The 15,572-nt window shown below is 34.0% G+C and overlaps 2 protein-coding genes across 2 annotated transcripts; one reads left to right on the forward strand and one right to left on the reverse strand.

Moving 5' to 3' along the window:
- The first annotated feature begins 1,039 nt into the window (after nucleotides 1-1,039).
- Nucleotides 1,040-2,086, forward strand: LOC107058673 (uncharacterized). The gene has a single exon (XM_015304672.1). The coding sequence runs from the start codon at nucleotides 1,040-1,042 to the stop codon at nucleotides 2,084-2,086; it is 1,047 nt and encodes a 348-aa protein (XP_015160158.1).
- An 8,881-nt stretch (nucleotides 2,087-10,967) lies between these two features.
- LOC102579846 (cytochrome P450 71D7-like) lies at nucleotides 10,968-12,944 on the reverse strand. Its single transcript, XM_006365900.2, has 2 exons — nucleotides 11,968-12,944; nucleotides 10,968-11,852 (listed from the first exon to the last, which is right to left on the reverse strand). The coding sequence occupies exons 1-2, from the start codon at nucleotides 12,856-12,858 to the stop codon at nucleotides 11,229-11,231; spliced, it is 1,515 nt and encodes a 504-aa protein (XP_006365962.1). The 5' UTR covers nucleotides 12,859-12,944; the 3' UTR covers nucleotides 10,968-11,228.
- Between the last annotated feature and the right edge of the window lie 2,628 nt (nucleotides 12,945-15,572).

Below are 15,572 nucleotides of genomic sequence, written 5' to 3' on the forward strand. Positions count from 1 at the left end.
ATGGTATATGTATTACACTCTTCTTATTTATAAAAAAAATTGCAACGTGAAAAATAATTTTACTGTGGCAAAAAGTTAAAAATTAAAATGGAGAACAATGGAGGAGGGGGAGGTTGAAAAAAAATGCAATCGAGGATAAGAAATGAAGAAAAATGGTTGAGAAATGATGAAGAAGAAGGGGAGAGTTTAAGGGTTCAAAATCAATTGAAAAAAAATAAAAAAATAAATGTGTTTGGAAAAAAAAGGAAAAAAAGGAAGTCATGTAGATGAAGCTTCAAGGTCATACACATCTAAGTGTATGCGAGTACACATATTTAGTTCACTCAGTAATGAAGTGTGTTTCTCAAATTAATGAGTGAAAGTATAAGTATATTTCTCACACTTCCAATAGTTTAGGTATGAAACTAAAAAAAATGTATTTTTGATACTTAACTCTAAACAACTAACCCTAAAAAATGGGTGGAGAAACCTTTGTTACACCAAGCACATACCAAAAAGAAAAGGAAGTCACCAAGATAGTAGAAAGAGCACAATCATATCAAAGTGAGGAGAAAAACCGGGAAAAAGAGAAGGAACGGAAGAAGAACACAGCGCAGACATCAAGAGAAGATCATAGTAGACAAAAAGAAGAGGGGAAGAATGAGATGGACACGGAGGGGACTTTGGTAATATATGAAGCCAACATTGATGAAGTCCTTCCACTAGCAATGTTGAAAGACAGTCAGGAAGATGCACACGAACCTAATAAGGTAAAGAGAGACAAAGATGATTTCAAGCAGATTATAGCAAAGGTTACCATAAAAGGGGATTTGTCACCGAAACAAACTGGAAAGTTGAAGGAATTCCACACTAAACCGAAGAAAAAAGGAGGAGAACTACATGCAGATCATGTATCATCAAGGTCTAAAAGAATGATTATCAAGAATTCAAAATATCAATGAGAGCTCTTATATGGAATATAATATCAGTGAATACTTAAAAGGCGTTCACTAGACTAGTGAAGATGCATAAACGATATCAATTCTATTTTGTCGCTTTAATGGAACCATTTGAAGATAGTCAAAACCTGGAGGAATTCAGACGAAATTTAGGGATGAAACATGCTGCAGTGAATACGAGTGGAAAGATCTGGGTCTTCATAGATGAATTTATTGATTATGAAATTGTAAGGGATGAGGAACAAATGCTGACGCTGAAATTCCATAATCAAGAATTAGACAGTGATGTAATAACATCCATGGTATATGTTAAATGTACACAAGGAGAAAGATTGCAACTTTGGGAATCAATAGAGGATCTAGCAGATAGTATAAGATTGACATGGCTAGGCGGAGGGGATTTCAACGTGATTAGTAGTGAAGAGGAACAGTTGGGGGGTCGACCTGTTACTGAAGGAGAAGTCAGGGACTTCAGCCACTGTATTAATGTATGTAATCTAGAAGACCAAGGATACAAAGGAGGAAAGTACAGGTGGTGGAATGGTAGAACAAACTCAGAATGTATTTTTAAAAGGTTGGATCGAGTTGTGTGCAACGACAGAATGCAAATTACATTCCCTATTATAGAAGTTGAACATTTGGTGAGAAGTGGATCAAATCATACACCATTACTAATTACATTCAAGACCAGTAAAGTGAATGTGGTGAGACCTTTTAAATTTCTGAGCTTAAGGTTGAAGGAGAAGTCCTTTAAGGAGGTGATCATTCAAAACTGGAAGGTTGACTTTGAAGGAAATCCATTTAGTTTATTTCACTATAAACTAAAAAAAGTGAAGAAAGTGCTTGCACAGTGGAGCAGGGAGACATTGGGAAACATCTTTCAGGAGATTACAACTTTGGAGGAAATCATTAAAGTACAAGAGATGCAGTTTGAAGCAGATCCATCTGAAGCCAATAGGGAAAATTTATACAAATACCAAGCTAATTTGAAGAGGCACTTGCACATGGAAGAAGATTTCTGGAAACAAATCACTGGGATGGCATGGTTTAAGGATGGAGAAAGGAATACGAAATTATTTCATACATATGTGAAAGGGAGAAGGAAGAGATTAAGAGTCAATAGAATTCAAAATGATGAAGGGGAGTGACTGGAACAACAAGAAGATATTGCAGAGGTGGCAGTAGAATTTTTCAAGAGGCAATTCACTAAACAGGCAGATCATACAGATTATGAGAAGCTAAATGAATTACCTATAATGATTACTGAAGAGATGAATGAGGAGTTGCAATGTATACCAACAATAGAGGAGGTCAGGATGACAGTGATGAATCTAAACAAAGATAGTGCAGCGGGACCGGATGGAATGACGGGGGCTTTCTTTCATCATACATGGGATATCATTGGGAAGGATATATACAATATGGTTAGAGCTTTCTTTGGAGGGGCGGAATTGCCTAGATTCATCACTCACACTAACTTAGTTCTTATCCCTAAGAAAGTAGAGGTAAATACTTTCTCTAATCTAAGACCTATATCATTAAGTAACTTTATGAATAAAATATTTTCTAGAATTATTCATGAAAGACTTAAAAGAGTGATACCAGGGATTATATTCCTAGAACAGGTAGGATTAGTTCAGGGAAGAAGCATAGCAGAGAATGTACTACTGGTGCAAGAAATTGTGACAGAAATAAGGAAGAGAGAACAAACACCAAATATGGTCATTAAGCTAGATATGATGAAAGCTTATGATAGAGTGGAGTGGTTATTCTTGACCAAGGTACTTAGAAGATTGGGTTTTGGAGAGAGAATCATTGACATGATATTTAGGTTGATCTGCACAAATTGGTACTTGATCCTTATCAACGGTCAGCCTAAGGGATTCTTTCAATCATCTAGAGGACTGAAACAAGGGGACCCGCTCTCACCCATTCTATTTATTGTAGCAGCTGAAGTCATGTCTAAGTCTCTCAATGCTCTAATCAAGAGGGAAGACTTTAAAAGATTTGGGGTGCCCAGAGGAAGCAGACAACTAAACCACTTAGCCTTTGCAGATGATATGATCATACTATGCAAAGCGGAAGTTAGAACAATGCAACTGATCACAGAGACTTTAAGGAGGTATGAGGACGTATCAAGGAAAAAAGTAAGTAAAGAGAAGAGTGTCATTTATTTACATCATAATATCTCAGGAGGTGATATAATAGTCGCAGAAGTGGCAATAGGTATCTTAAGGAAGGAATTTCCATTCACATATCTTGGATGTCCAATTTTTTATAAAAGAAAGCAGAAGGCATATTATAATCTGATGGTACAAAGAATTGGGGAAAAGATTCAGGCCTGGAAAGGCAAATTACTATTTTACGGGGCAGAGCTATACTTATTAAACATGTATTACAGAGCACTCCTACTCATTGCCTATCAGTGATAAACCCGCCGAATAATGTTATAATGCAGGTGCAGAAAATGACGGCCCAATTTTTCTGGTCCAGTTATATTGGAAGAAAAGGAAAACAATGGACAAAGTGGAGTAATTTATGTGTTTCGGAGAAGGAAGGGGCTTAGGAATTAGACTCATGACTGACAATTCAATGGCCTTGTTTTGCAAATTATGGTGGAACTTTTGAACAAAACCATCATTATGGAGTGACTATATGAGAAACAAATATTGTAAGAACACTCATGCTAATGAAGTTATGTGGAAAATTGGTGGTGGAGGCTCACAGGTGTGGAAAAAAATGTTGCAAGCATGGGAGCTAGTTAAGCATCAAATTTTATGGAAATTGAAGAATGGGGCAGTCATAGTATGGCATGATAACTGGACAGGACTAGGGGATCTTTATACCATTACGGGAGAAAATTATGAATGGGATGATACCTATCAGAAGACAGCTGACTTAACCAAACAGGGTGGATGGGATATTGACATTCTTAATGATATCCTCCCGCAAGAATGGGTGAACCACATTATACAACATATTCATCTACCTGGCAGTAATTTGGGGAATGATACACCTTGTTAGATGTTGGAAACAAGGGTAAGTTTTTCAGTTAAATCAGCATGGCAGTATATTAAACATAAAAAATAGCCTAATAGAATTTACAAGTGGATGTGGACAAAGGGAATCCCTTTTAAAATGGCTTTTACAATGTGGAGACTATGGAAATTCCGAATTCCGGTGGATGATAGAGTGAGGAGATGGGGATTGGAAGGTCCATCTAAATGTTGGTGTTGCAATAGGCCTGTAAAAGAAACACTCTCTCATGTGTTTCTACGATCCTTTACTGCTAACAGGACTTGGTCCTATTTTTGTTCTTTTGCAGGATATAGCACGGAAGGACTTAATTTGAGAGAAGTTATAATGATATGGTGGGGAGCAGAAGTCCATACTATAGAGCTTTGCCCAGCTTTATCATTTAGGAGCTGTGGAGAAGAAGGAAAAAAATGAAGCATGAGGAAAAAAAATCTCAGTGGCAAGAATTATTCACAATGTAACCAGAAGCTTGTTCATGATGTTGCAAATGAGAAAGCCAAACATGACAAGACCCAGGGACTGGCCAGGAATGATAAGAGAACTGGAAACTTACTGTCCTAAAATAAAAGACCAACAGGTGGTATGGGAATTTCCACCAGAAGGTTGGATCAAATATAACACAGACGGGGCATCTCAGGGAAACCCGGGTCTAAGCTCATATGCTTTCTGTTTACGAGATGACAGAGGAGACATTCACTAAATAGAAGGAGCTACTTTGGAGAATACTACTAACACAGTTGCGGAAATAAAGCAATTTTAGAAGCATGTAAGCATAGCAAGAAGTCACAGTATAACAACATAATCATTCAGACGGACTCAATTCTATTATGCAAGGTACTAGAAGGTAAATGGGCTGCTCCATGGTTAATTTCAGATATGGTAGAAGAAATTAAATCATGTATACAGGGTAAACATCATGTTTTTCAGCATATAATGAGGGAGGGGAACAAGCTAGCAGACTATCTAGCTAATAAAGCCATTGACCAAGGAGATTACAGATATACAAATTTTAATAGCATGGAAGGTATGGGGAAAAAGATCATTAACAGTGATAAATCAAAATCCCCCTACTTAAGAGTGCCACAGATAAAGGGATAAGGGGAATGGGAAAGATGCAGCATAAGCATTGCACGAGCATACCTCAAAGACGACAAAAATGGCGAAATGCTACCTATCATATTCTAACCCAGCCAGTAAAAAAGGATCTCAGCAAACGGAAGGATCTGAGGGAAATTTTGGACGGCCAAATCTGGATGAAGCTTTAGCATTCATAAGTGGAGGATTTAAGCAATGTGTACCACCTGCAGGAAGGCAAAGGTGAGAGGTGAACTGAAAGAGATCTGCATAAAAGTGAAGACTTACCAAATACGAAAACCACTCATCCATGGACAAGATCCAGCTGCAAAAGAGGAAGAACACGACCCTTTGAGCTTCAGAGCATAACTGGAATGAGAAAAGGGAATGAATCGAAATCGTGTGTTCATCCAGGGAGGTAACATGATTTTGAAGGAAAGTGACGGATAAGAAGAAAGAAAGACAAGGTGGATTAAGTGGATTTTTTATTTAGGAAACACTGCCTAGTTAACATAGATTCACATGAACGTAATTGGGTTTGGACATTAGGAAAGGTGGATTAGAGATTATTTGTTTTTTGTTATATTTTGGGCTTGTGTTGGGATTGGGCTTTGCCCGAGGAGGTGTATGGGGGTGCAATTGTCTCTTTCAAGTTTATTAAAAAAATACCACAATTGTTTTAAAAAAAACACTAACCCTAAACCCACGCTTTTCTTGTCTCTCATGGAGATTTGAGGGAGGCAGTTTTATGGTTGTTCTAGTTGTGTCCCAGCCTCATGCTGGGGACAAAACACCACCACAACACATCCAAAATATTACTGATTCAACACATAAACCAACATACATTGCACAACTTCAAGCCAAGTCTTCTACCAGGCCTATATCAAAAACTGAGTTGAAACTAATTAAATTCATTCAGGGAGAGCCAACCATCGAATTCACCATGGATGAAGTTAATGAATTTAGCAAAGAGGAAGGACAACATCAAGCCGTTATTCTCAATTTTTCTTACGAAAAACCAGATTTTGTATGAATTGTGCAAGGTTATTCCAAGCAACTCTATATTAAAGGTCATTGTAACATTGGACAACTTGAGTTTCGTCATCTCTTGATCAGGTTTGATTTAAATGAAGACTTCGTTCAAGTTTTGTCTAGAAATTCTGGTTATATCAAATTCAATGGTGAAGAGTTTCTATTCAGAACACTTCTTTGGACTATATGGTTCAATCCTAAGGAAGAAACATCAAAAACATTGACATGGATATCTTTTCTAGATTTGCCACCAAATCTTTTTGCCAAAAAATCACTTGTATCAATTGCTTCAGCCGTTGGGAAACCAGTTGCTCTAGATAAAGCCACTCAAGAATGTACCAGGCCAAGTACTGCTAGAGTTAAAGTCATTCTAGATCTACTGGATAAGCATCCAAAAAAAATTAAGTTATTCTTCGTGGACAAAGATTCAGGCAAAGTTATTGAGCATTATCAAGAGTTTGTTTATGACAATCTCCCAAGCTATTGTATACACTGTAAACGACAAGGGCATGATGAAAATAGTTGTTGTGTGTTTCTTGGCAAGGTTGGTGCTAAAAATCAAAATGATGCAACGGATAAAGGTACAGATGTGGAGCAATATCAAGGTGATGCAAGGGAGATTATAAATGCTAAATTTCAAAGCAAAAGCAACAAAGAAGAACATCGGCAGTTGGTCCCGGATGATAATTCTGGTGAAGGAAGAGATTCTCAAAATAATTTGGGGGTTGTCAGGGATGCTACTGTTGATCGAGCTGTTGTAAATAGTTTTGAAGAAACTACAACTTTTAACTATAATAATGAAGAGAATCTAGAGAACAAAGGCAAATCGATTGAGGCCACTAGGCTGGGTGTTGGAAAAGAGGAAGTGTTGGGTTCGCCTAATGTAGTTGCGGCTAAACAAGACCACTCCATTGCAGAAAACTCCAATAACGAATGGACTTTGGTCTCACATAAAAAAAATGGTGTTTCTAAGTCCTCAAACAATCAGATTTTGCACCAAAAAAATTCTACAAAGGTTGAGCTTGATAGAAGCAACATCGTAATTGAATGTACTCAATTCGATGTGTTGCGGGATGAGAATATTGGACAGCAAGAAAGGATACATGGTACAAATGAATTATCTAATGAATTTGGGAGTACTTTAGGCAAATCCCAACATGTTACTGGTGTACTTCAGCACACACAAAATTCTACCCAGTTTGACAAAGACGTTAACAATTTGGGCCTTGTTCCTCAAGATTTGAACAAGAATACGGAGCATGTTGATCAACAAGTTGTTTTGACACAGGAAAATGAGTTCATTGTTATAGAGGAGATAGCCGGTAAAGAAATCAGTCCAAATACACCTATCATGGTTGTTTCGGATCCAGAGAAAGCTAAAAACAATTTGAATGTTTCTAAAGAAAAACAAAAGGAAACGAGTGCTTCTAAATGGGCAGATTTAGTTGAGGAAGAGGAAAACATTACTTCACCTCCTATGAGTAAGTTAAGCCCTCAAGCATCCGAATTTATGCCTACAAGTAAGGCAAATCCATCTATGACAATGACAGTTGATAGCTTTAAAAAGGGTATGGCCATGACAACCAAAGATATTGGAGTATTGGCTAAGAGTCATGATCCGGAAGTTATAGTTTCAGGAATTAGTCCAACTGCAGCTTATGATACTGACTTGGGAACAGACATGTCTGATAGGGATGATGAGGAAGAGATATTGGACATATGCTTTGATAAGGTGGCCAAGGAAGGGGATCTCTCACCAAGGGAACAGAGAAGTGGAAGCAACAAAATCAAAAAGAAGGCACATGGAAGGCAACACAGTTGGGATGGTAAGGTGACTGAGGACTTTGTTCCAAGGTACCTACCAATGCGACTAGCAAAGCAAAATCATATGATAGTGTCAACAACTTTAACAAGATCCAATAAATCTAAGAAGAATTGATGAACTATCAAGTGTTTTTGGACAGAGTTGAAGAAGGAGATAAGAAGAAAATACTTCAGGTTACTTTTGACGGGCAAACTATCTTTTTTAGTTCATACATATATAAACTGAAGTTTGAGGCTAATAACTCAATCTTATTCTTGACTTTTATATTCTTGCATTACTTAAGTATCTTCATTTGTAATATCATTATAGAGAATACGATAAACTCTACGATGATCATAGAATACCTAGTTTTGTCTAGCTCTTTTTTCTTCATGCTTGTTAAGTAGTAGAGGTTTATTATTGCAATAGGATCGGTAAGGTAAGGTCTAGCCCCTGTTGCTTGTACTCTTCTCTTCGAAGGTTCTTTTATTTATTTATGAAAATTTCTTAGTTAAAAAAAATTAGGATGTTTCCCATTATATTTTTTTTATAAAAAAAAACTTTAATTCTATATTAAAAAAATAGTTCAAAAATCTTAATTATAATGGATATTATAAATAACTTGTATTTTTACCTTTTTTCTCGAGGCTCATTTTTAAATTAGAGTATATATATATAAAATTATAATGGACATATATAATACTTGTTTATATATAAGATTTAAGTCATCGACGACGATCCCTCAAAGTTGTCAGCATATTCACTTAGATACCTTAGCTAGGACTATTACCTATTGAACACTTTTATCTATTCAAAACTTGTTTGTATTAGAAATTTTTCGATAATCAGAAAAAAAAATGTTAAGGGTGTATCGCATGACAAAATGATTAAAGAAAAGACAACATGTGGTAAGTGGGCCCCAAAATTATGGAAAATGATTTTTAAATTAAAAAAAAATTATTTCAAATTCATTTTCTACCATTCTACCTAGCCCCACGCTACCCCACCCTCTTTCATCTTTATCTTATTTCCTGCAATATTTCTTTTTCCAAACCACAAAACTCAACATCTTATCAAATTATTTATAGATTCATTTATAAAAAAAATATTTTTCATACCTAATACGTGAGAGAAAGATATATATTAGAGAAAGACTCGTACTAGAGTGATGAGGAAGTGAAGTTTGTTGATGAACAATCACTTCAAAATCGATTGCAAAAGAGAAATTCAGCGGATCCAAATTAATCTTGTAGAATTTTCTGATATTATTTTTTATATGTTAAATGGATTTACATTTTAATTTGAGTGGTGATTTCTGTTTGAAGGTGGTCGAAAATGAAGTTGAATGAACCTTAGCTAATTTTTACTCCAATGTCCAAAAAAATTCTTCTTCTTTTTTTGTGATCCACTTAGTTGATTTTTAAAATAAATGGACACAAGATGGAGTTAGCTTTGAAAACCTAAATGAAGTGAAGAAGATGACTAAAAGTAGGGGAGGGATTTTTTTCTTTTTTGGATTTAAAAACTATTATTTTCAAAAATATTTAAAAAATTCTTATAGGTTATTTACAATGTTAAGTGTCAATGGAAGAAGAAAAGGTGTAAGTTTTTTCGAAAAAATTAAAATAAAATACAATTCCAGATATTTTCACGCGTCAAAGAAAAGTGAAATATATTTTTTCTGCCATATCAGCATTTTCCGTTTAATAGGTACATATTTTGAACAATTTAGGTGTTTAATAGGTACTAACCCTAGTTAAATTATCTAAATTAAATATACGAACAACTTTAAAGAGTCATAAATGACTTAAGCAAGTAATATGAGTAATTTTATTGATGAGTACAAAATAAAATAAAATAATTTTACTCCACAGTTTTCTTAACTTAAGTGACCATTTCAATAAATTCACTCAATTCTACTGGTACTATTGGTGTCCTTTTTTTTTTGGTTAAAACAAAGATATTTTATTTATATATAATATGCATCATAATACAAACAGTGGCCTGAGATATTACAGTCGTTTAGTTTGTCTACTACATTACAGACACTCAAATAATGTAGTTCTTGAAGCATGTGAAAGGGTTGATATGTCTTTGTCCTTCATTAGATGTTTCTAATTGAGCTTGAAAATAAAGAATCTCGTGACATATAGCGTTAGGAACGAAAATAATTAGGTGTAATGCGGAAGCTAGCAAAATAAATTTTGAAAGACCATGAATAAGAAGACAAACAAGAAATATACCAAAGGACACAAAGATTTAACGTGATTCGGTCAATTGAATGACATCCACAAAGGAGATGAGCAATTCATTATATAAATATGAGAGTACAAAATATAGAGCGAAATAACATCAACCAATTCACTCGGAATACATGGGAGGTTCACACAAGTGATAACATATCACTTGTGTTCCACAAATTCTCCCCTAACCAAAACTCTCAAATCCCCTAGGACTATATTGTGAATGCTAATTAAGTTAGAAGGAACAAACCTCTATTTATAGAGTCCTAAACCTTTTCCGACAAAAAAAAGACTAGTCAAATATTAAACTTTTTCCTAAAAGGAAAACCTATTTATGGTAAGAAACTCAGGGCAATTAATACCCAACAAATCTCCCTTTGGCCTGATTTCTGACAACAAAAATTTGTCCACCTTCTTTATTTTTAGATTTTCCATAGTCATAAATTCGAATTAATTTATTGAATACATAAGTGATTCCTCAAATTTGTTCCATATAATTTTCATTCTAATACTTGAATTAAAAACACACTTTTCTCCCTGTCTTCTTCTTCCCTCTCTATCTACCAAATTATTCAAATTTTTCCTCAGCTCGTACATGATTGTGCGTGGCAGCCTAAGACAGAGACACCAGGGTGTTGCTGATTTGATATTTTTCAAAAATTAAAATTAGACTTAAAAGGATTTAAAGATAATATAATAGTGATGAAAATAAGATTTTACTTAAAGTCATATATTTCGTTCGGGATGAATTTTGAACGAGGCAAATTTATCAATTCGATATTATTTATGAACAATATGAAGGTATCAAACAAAAGTTGTACTTAAATTGGAATATTGATGTGGACCAAAACCAATATTGACTTGAGAGAAAAGATAAACAAAATGTTAAGTATCATACTATTACATACTAAACAAAATGGTCGATGGAACAAATTTTTCGTAATCTAACCTTTTGAACTAAAATTGTAAAACTAACTATGGTGCTTATTCTTTACTTATTTTCAATGTAAATAAACTTCAAAGACAAAAGGGAGAAAGAAGAAAAAAACACCAAACTAAAAGAAGTTGAGGAAAAGCTTATTCTTTGCTCATTTTCTCCCTTTAGAGCATGATATCCAAACTTTGATTCGTTTTGGCGATTAAGTAGAGATCTTTCTCTTTCGCTGCACTTAATCCACTTTTTTCACTCATATCCAAATCTTTTGGAGTATTTATTCCACATGGAAGACCCCAGTTAAAGTGGTAGAGGAGCCGCGCTAGAGGTTGTTTAACATTAGCTAAACCAAACTGCATTCCTGGACAAATTCTTTTTCCTGCGCCAAATGGGAGAAACTCATAGTTATTTCCCAAATAGTCAATAGGAGAATTTTCAAATCTCTCTGGTATAAAACTTTCGGGATCATCCCAAACTTCAGGATCTCTTCCCATTGCCCATGTATTGACCAGTACTGTGGCCTTAGCAGGTATTGTATATCCATCAACAATTGTTTCTTCCCGACATTCCCTATGGACTATACTTGGAGCGTGTAGCCTTAATGTTTCTTTGATAACTAACTTTAGATACGGCAAGTTATCAAGATCTTCTTCATCAAAATCAATTTTCTCTTTGAAGGCTTGTCTCACTTCACTTTGTGCCTTTGCCATAACATTTGGGTGTTTCATCAATTCTGACAATGCCCAAATAATAGTGGTGGATGATGTTTCAGTCCCAGCAGTAAACATGTCCTGTGCGCATCAATAAATAAATAAATAAATAAGACAGCGGAACAATCTAATGATAATAACTCTAAAAAAAACCTCTAAAACAATATAAAAAGAAAATAGGGGAAAATTATTTTACCAAAATCACAGCTTTTATGTGGTCATTGATGATTGGAAATTGAAGTTGATCATTCTCTTTAATTCTTAGGAAAATATCAACCAAATCTTCACCTCCATAGGCACCATTTCCCTTGATCCCCGCTACTCGATTTTTAATATGTTCATTAACAATCCTCTCCAAAACTAAATCAATGTTTTGATGCATTTTTACCAATTTCGACTTTGCTCCACTCATCTTGTAAAGTAACTTCCACGATGGAAAGAAATCACCTACATCAAATCCTCCTACTAAAAACAACGCATCTTTCATCAAATTTATCAACTCATCACGATCTCTGCACAATTTCCCAAACACCAATCGACATGTCACAGAGCTCGTGAATCGAACAATTTTTTCCGTCATGTTCACTTCACAAGAACCCCCAACAGAATCCATTGATGAGAGAACACTCGAGAGTTCATCCTTTCGAATTGAGCTAAATGACTTGACCATCTTGGCACTTAGAAGTTCCATTATGCAAATTTTGCGCATTTGTTTCCAGTAGTCACCATATTCTGCAAATGCAATATCTTTATTATTGTACATGACAATATCAGTGGATGTAAATTGTGGCCTACTAGCAAAGGCGAGATCATGAGTTTTTAAAACTTGTTTGGACGTAGAAGGTGATGATATGATCACGGTAGGAACTTCCCCGAGTTCCAAGTACGTTACGGGGCCGTATTTTCGAGCTAGATCTCTAAAAATACGATGTGGATTATGCCCACTAATTAAGTGATGCAAACTCCCAATGAGTGGGAGTCTCCATGGACCTGGAGGCAAATTTTGTTTTTGGCTTCTTCTCCATTTTCGAAAAATAATTAAAAGGAATGAGAATAAGAGGAGAAATGAAACTAAATTCATCTCCATTGATTTAATTTGATGAGCTGCAAGAATGAAGGAAATTAAAATGCTAGCTATTGGTAGTGGATGATTTGATTTATGTAATTCTAGTGACCTTTTATAGTGTTACAACAATCCCCAAATGATTTTTAGAAGCCTTGAATATTAGTAATAGGATTAGCATTACTAATAAATTAGTAATTAGTACCATGCGGTACTTAATAAATCAAGATTGTTGCCGTGGGATGTATTTGTTGAAAGTTTTACCACAAAGTCTATATATATATATATTTTACTTAACCAATTAGCCGACATAAAAGAAAAAAACTCATTTAGCCACGTGGTCAATTTTGCTTACATGAGATCATTTCTGATGCATTCATTTGGAACTTTCTCATTAGTCTCTGAAATATTTTGACTAAGAATTTTCAGCCATCGAGATGTTTGATAGAATTTTTAAAAATAAAAATTGGGGATGAACATTTAAACAAACAAAACTAAATTATTTCAAAAATTTATTGGAAATTATATTCCCCGTAAATAAAAATTCCAAAAGATTGAAAATAAAAGGAAAAGAGAAAAAGGATAAATATATCTCCGAACTATCGTAAATGGTATGCAGATATCCTCCGTCATACTTTTGGGACATTGGTGCCCCTGCCATTCAAAAACTAGAGTATATATACCATTTATACTAACGGACAGACACGTATCATAATCTTATCCATCGACTCGACATTTATTAAATATCGGATCGACGGATAAGATTATGCCGCGTGTCCCTATTTAGTCTTCCGTTAGAGTAAAGGGCATATATGCTCTAGTTTTTGGACGGCAGGGGCACCAATGTCCCAAAAGTATGATAGAGAGTATCTGCATACTATTAATGATAGCTCAGGGGTATATTTATCCTTTTTCCGAAAGAAAATTTTAAAAAGAAAATTCAATTCAACGTTGGATGTTGTGAATAGAGATATCAAAACGGGTTGATCCAATATCCCAACCCAGCTAAGCTCTCATGAGCTTTGTTTTTGGATGGAATAGCTAAGATGGACTAACATATTTTTTAAAGAAAGGACTAACTTATTAAAGAAGTCTTTCGTAAATATAAGAATACCGGTGAAAGTATAAAATAGTTTATAATTTATAACTTTTAACTAAATAATACATAATATACAATTATGAACTAAATTACATAATCTACGATTGTTAATTAAATTACAAAATCTGCAATTATCGACTACGTACTAAATTACATAATTTACAATAGATACAAGATAAATGTAAACAAGAAACCCTTTGGATATTACTATTTAAAAATTTAAAGTTGCTTAATTATATAAAGTATGTACAACAACTCATAATGTGAATAACAATAATATTAATTAATTAAATTATAAAAATGATTTCTAGTTAGAAAATAGAAACTTAGCATACTTTGAGCATATTTAACTAAGCTTATAATAAACTCATCAAACTGAGTTATAACACTGTACATTTTATTTATGTGTTTAGCAAGCACCAACTAATTGCTTAAAGTCATAATAAGACAAAAATTATAAGTTGATTATCCTCGACTTATAAATTTTTAGTTTTTAATCATTCTTGGCTTGATCAATAAATTTAATTTATCCATAATAATTTTGTATAATCCCTAAAATAAGTTTTCTAAATCAGAACCACCAGATGCATTTCCTCACCTACTTTTCAAGATCCAACCTCTTTTGTTGTCAACCAGCCCATATAGTTTTATGTTTATAAAAAAAAATGAAGAATTTGTGTAGTACTAATTGTTATTATTATTAATTATTAATAATTAGAACTAAATATCATTGGTGGTCGATGGCGTCATTGATTATGTCATTCTTAATCTGTAATTAATAACTATCAAATTAAAGAGTTTATATTGTTAAAAATATTCTTATTTAATTGACTTTGAACTTAAAATAATTTGAGATCACATATTGTAATTTGTTAAGGAGTGCACTTATCTTTATTAAAATTTAATTATCTAATTGGTTTGAATTGATTTGAACCATGTTGATAGTATTTAATGGAGTACTATTAAGAGGTTATTCAATGATTTTTGTAAAATGACTTTTCATTATCACTTTTATCCATCATCGCCCATTAGTTATCAATACACAATTATCATCATCAATTTGTCACTATTATCATCATTAACTATAACTATCCTGATCAATCACCTTTATATAATCACATTCACAATTATCAGTGTCATAATTGTTAATAATCAACATTCAGTCACTATTGCACCAATCACATTAAGCATCACAACTATTATACACTAGTACTCCAAATTTGGAACAGAGACCCTATTTTGGAAAGAAGGCAAGTCTAACAAATAATTCCAAATTTGTAAGTTATGTTCATCATAATGCTAGTATTAACCAAGGCATAAATGGTATCTATGTATTGTCAATTAGTTTCAGGGGTATATTTAAGCCCAAAAAGCGATCCAATCCATCAATTTTGGTCGTTGATTTTGACCCAATTTTTAATAATCCGATCGGTGATCTATGTAATAGTACTGTTATTTTCATGACGGGAATGATGTGATACAAAGTCACATGTTAATTCCTTAAGCATTTTTAAAATTCATATATTTATCGACAAGTTATATATATGATTTGATGCATTGAACTTAATCTGGGATCTTCATGTGGACAAAAAACATTAATGTTAGTGTATTAGAGAAAAGAAAAGGAAAATATGATCCA

The sequence above is a fragment of the Solanum tuberosum genome, unplaced genomic scaffold (assembly GCF_000226075.1).
Source record: "Solanum tuberosum cultivar DM 1-3 516 R44 unplaced genomic scaffold, SolTub_3.0 scf00593, whole genome shotgun sequence".
Lineage (NCBI taxonomy): Eukaryota > Viridiplantae > Streptophyta > Magnoliopsida > Solanales > Solanaceae > Solanum > Solanum tuberosum.

What these genes read in the sequence shown, in the direction of transcription:
- LOC107058673 (XM_015304672.1), top strand. Translation starts at nt 1,040, where the DNA reads ATGGAACCATTTGAAGATAGTCAAAACCTGGAGGAATTCAGACGAAAT.
- LOC102579846 (XM_006365900.2), bottom strand. Translation starts at nt 12,858, where the DNA reads ATGGAGATGAATTTAGTTTCATTTCTCCTCTTATTCTCATTCCTTTTA. An exon ending in ACATAAAAGCTGTGATTTTG is followed by an intron (nt 11,853 to 11,967) that starts GTAAAATAATTT and finishes TGATGCGCACAG; the next exon opens with GACATGTTTACTGCTGGGAC.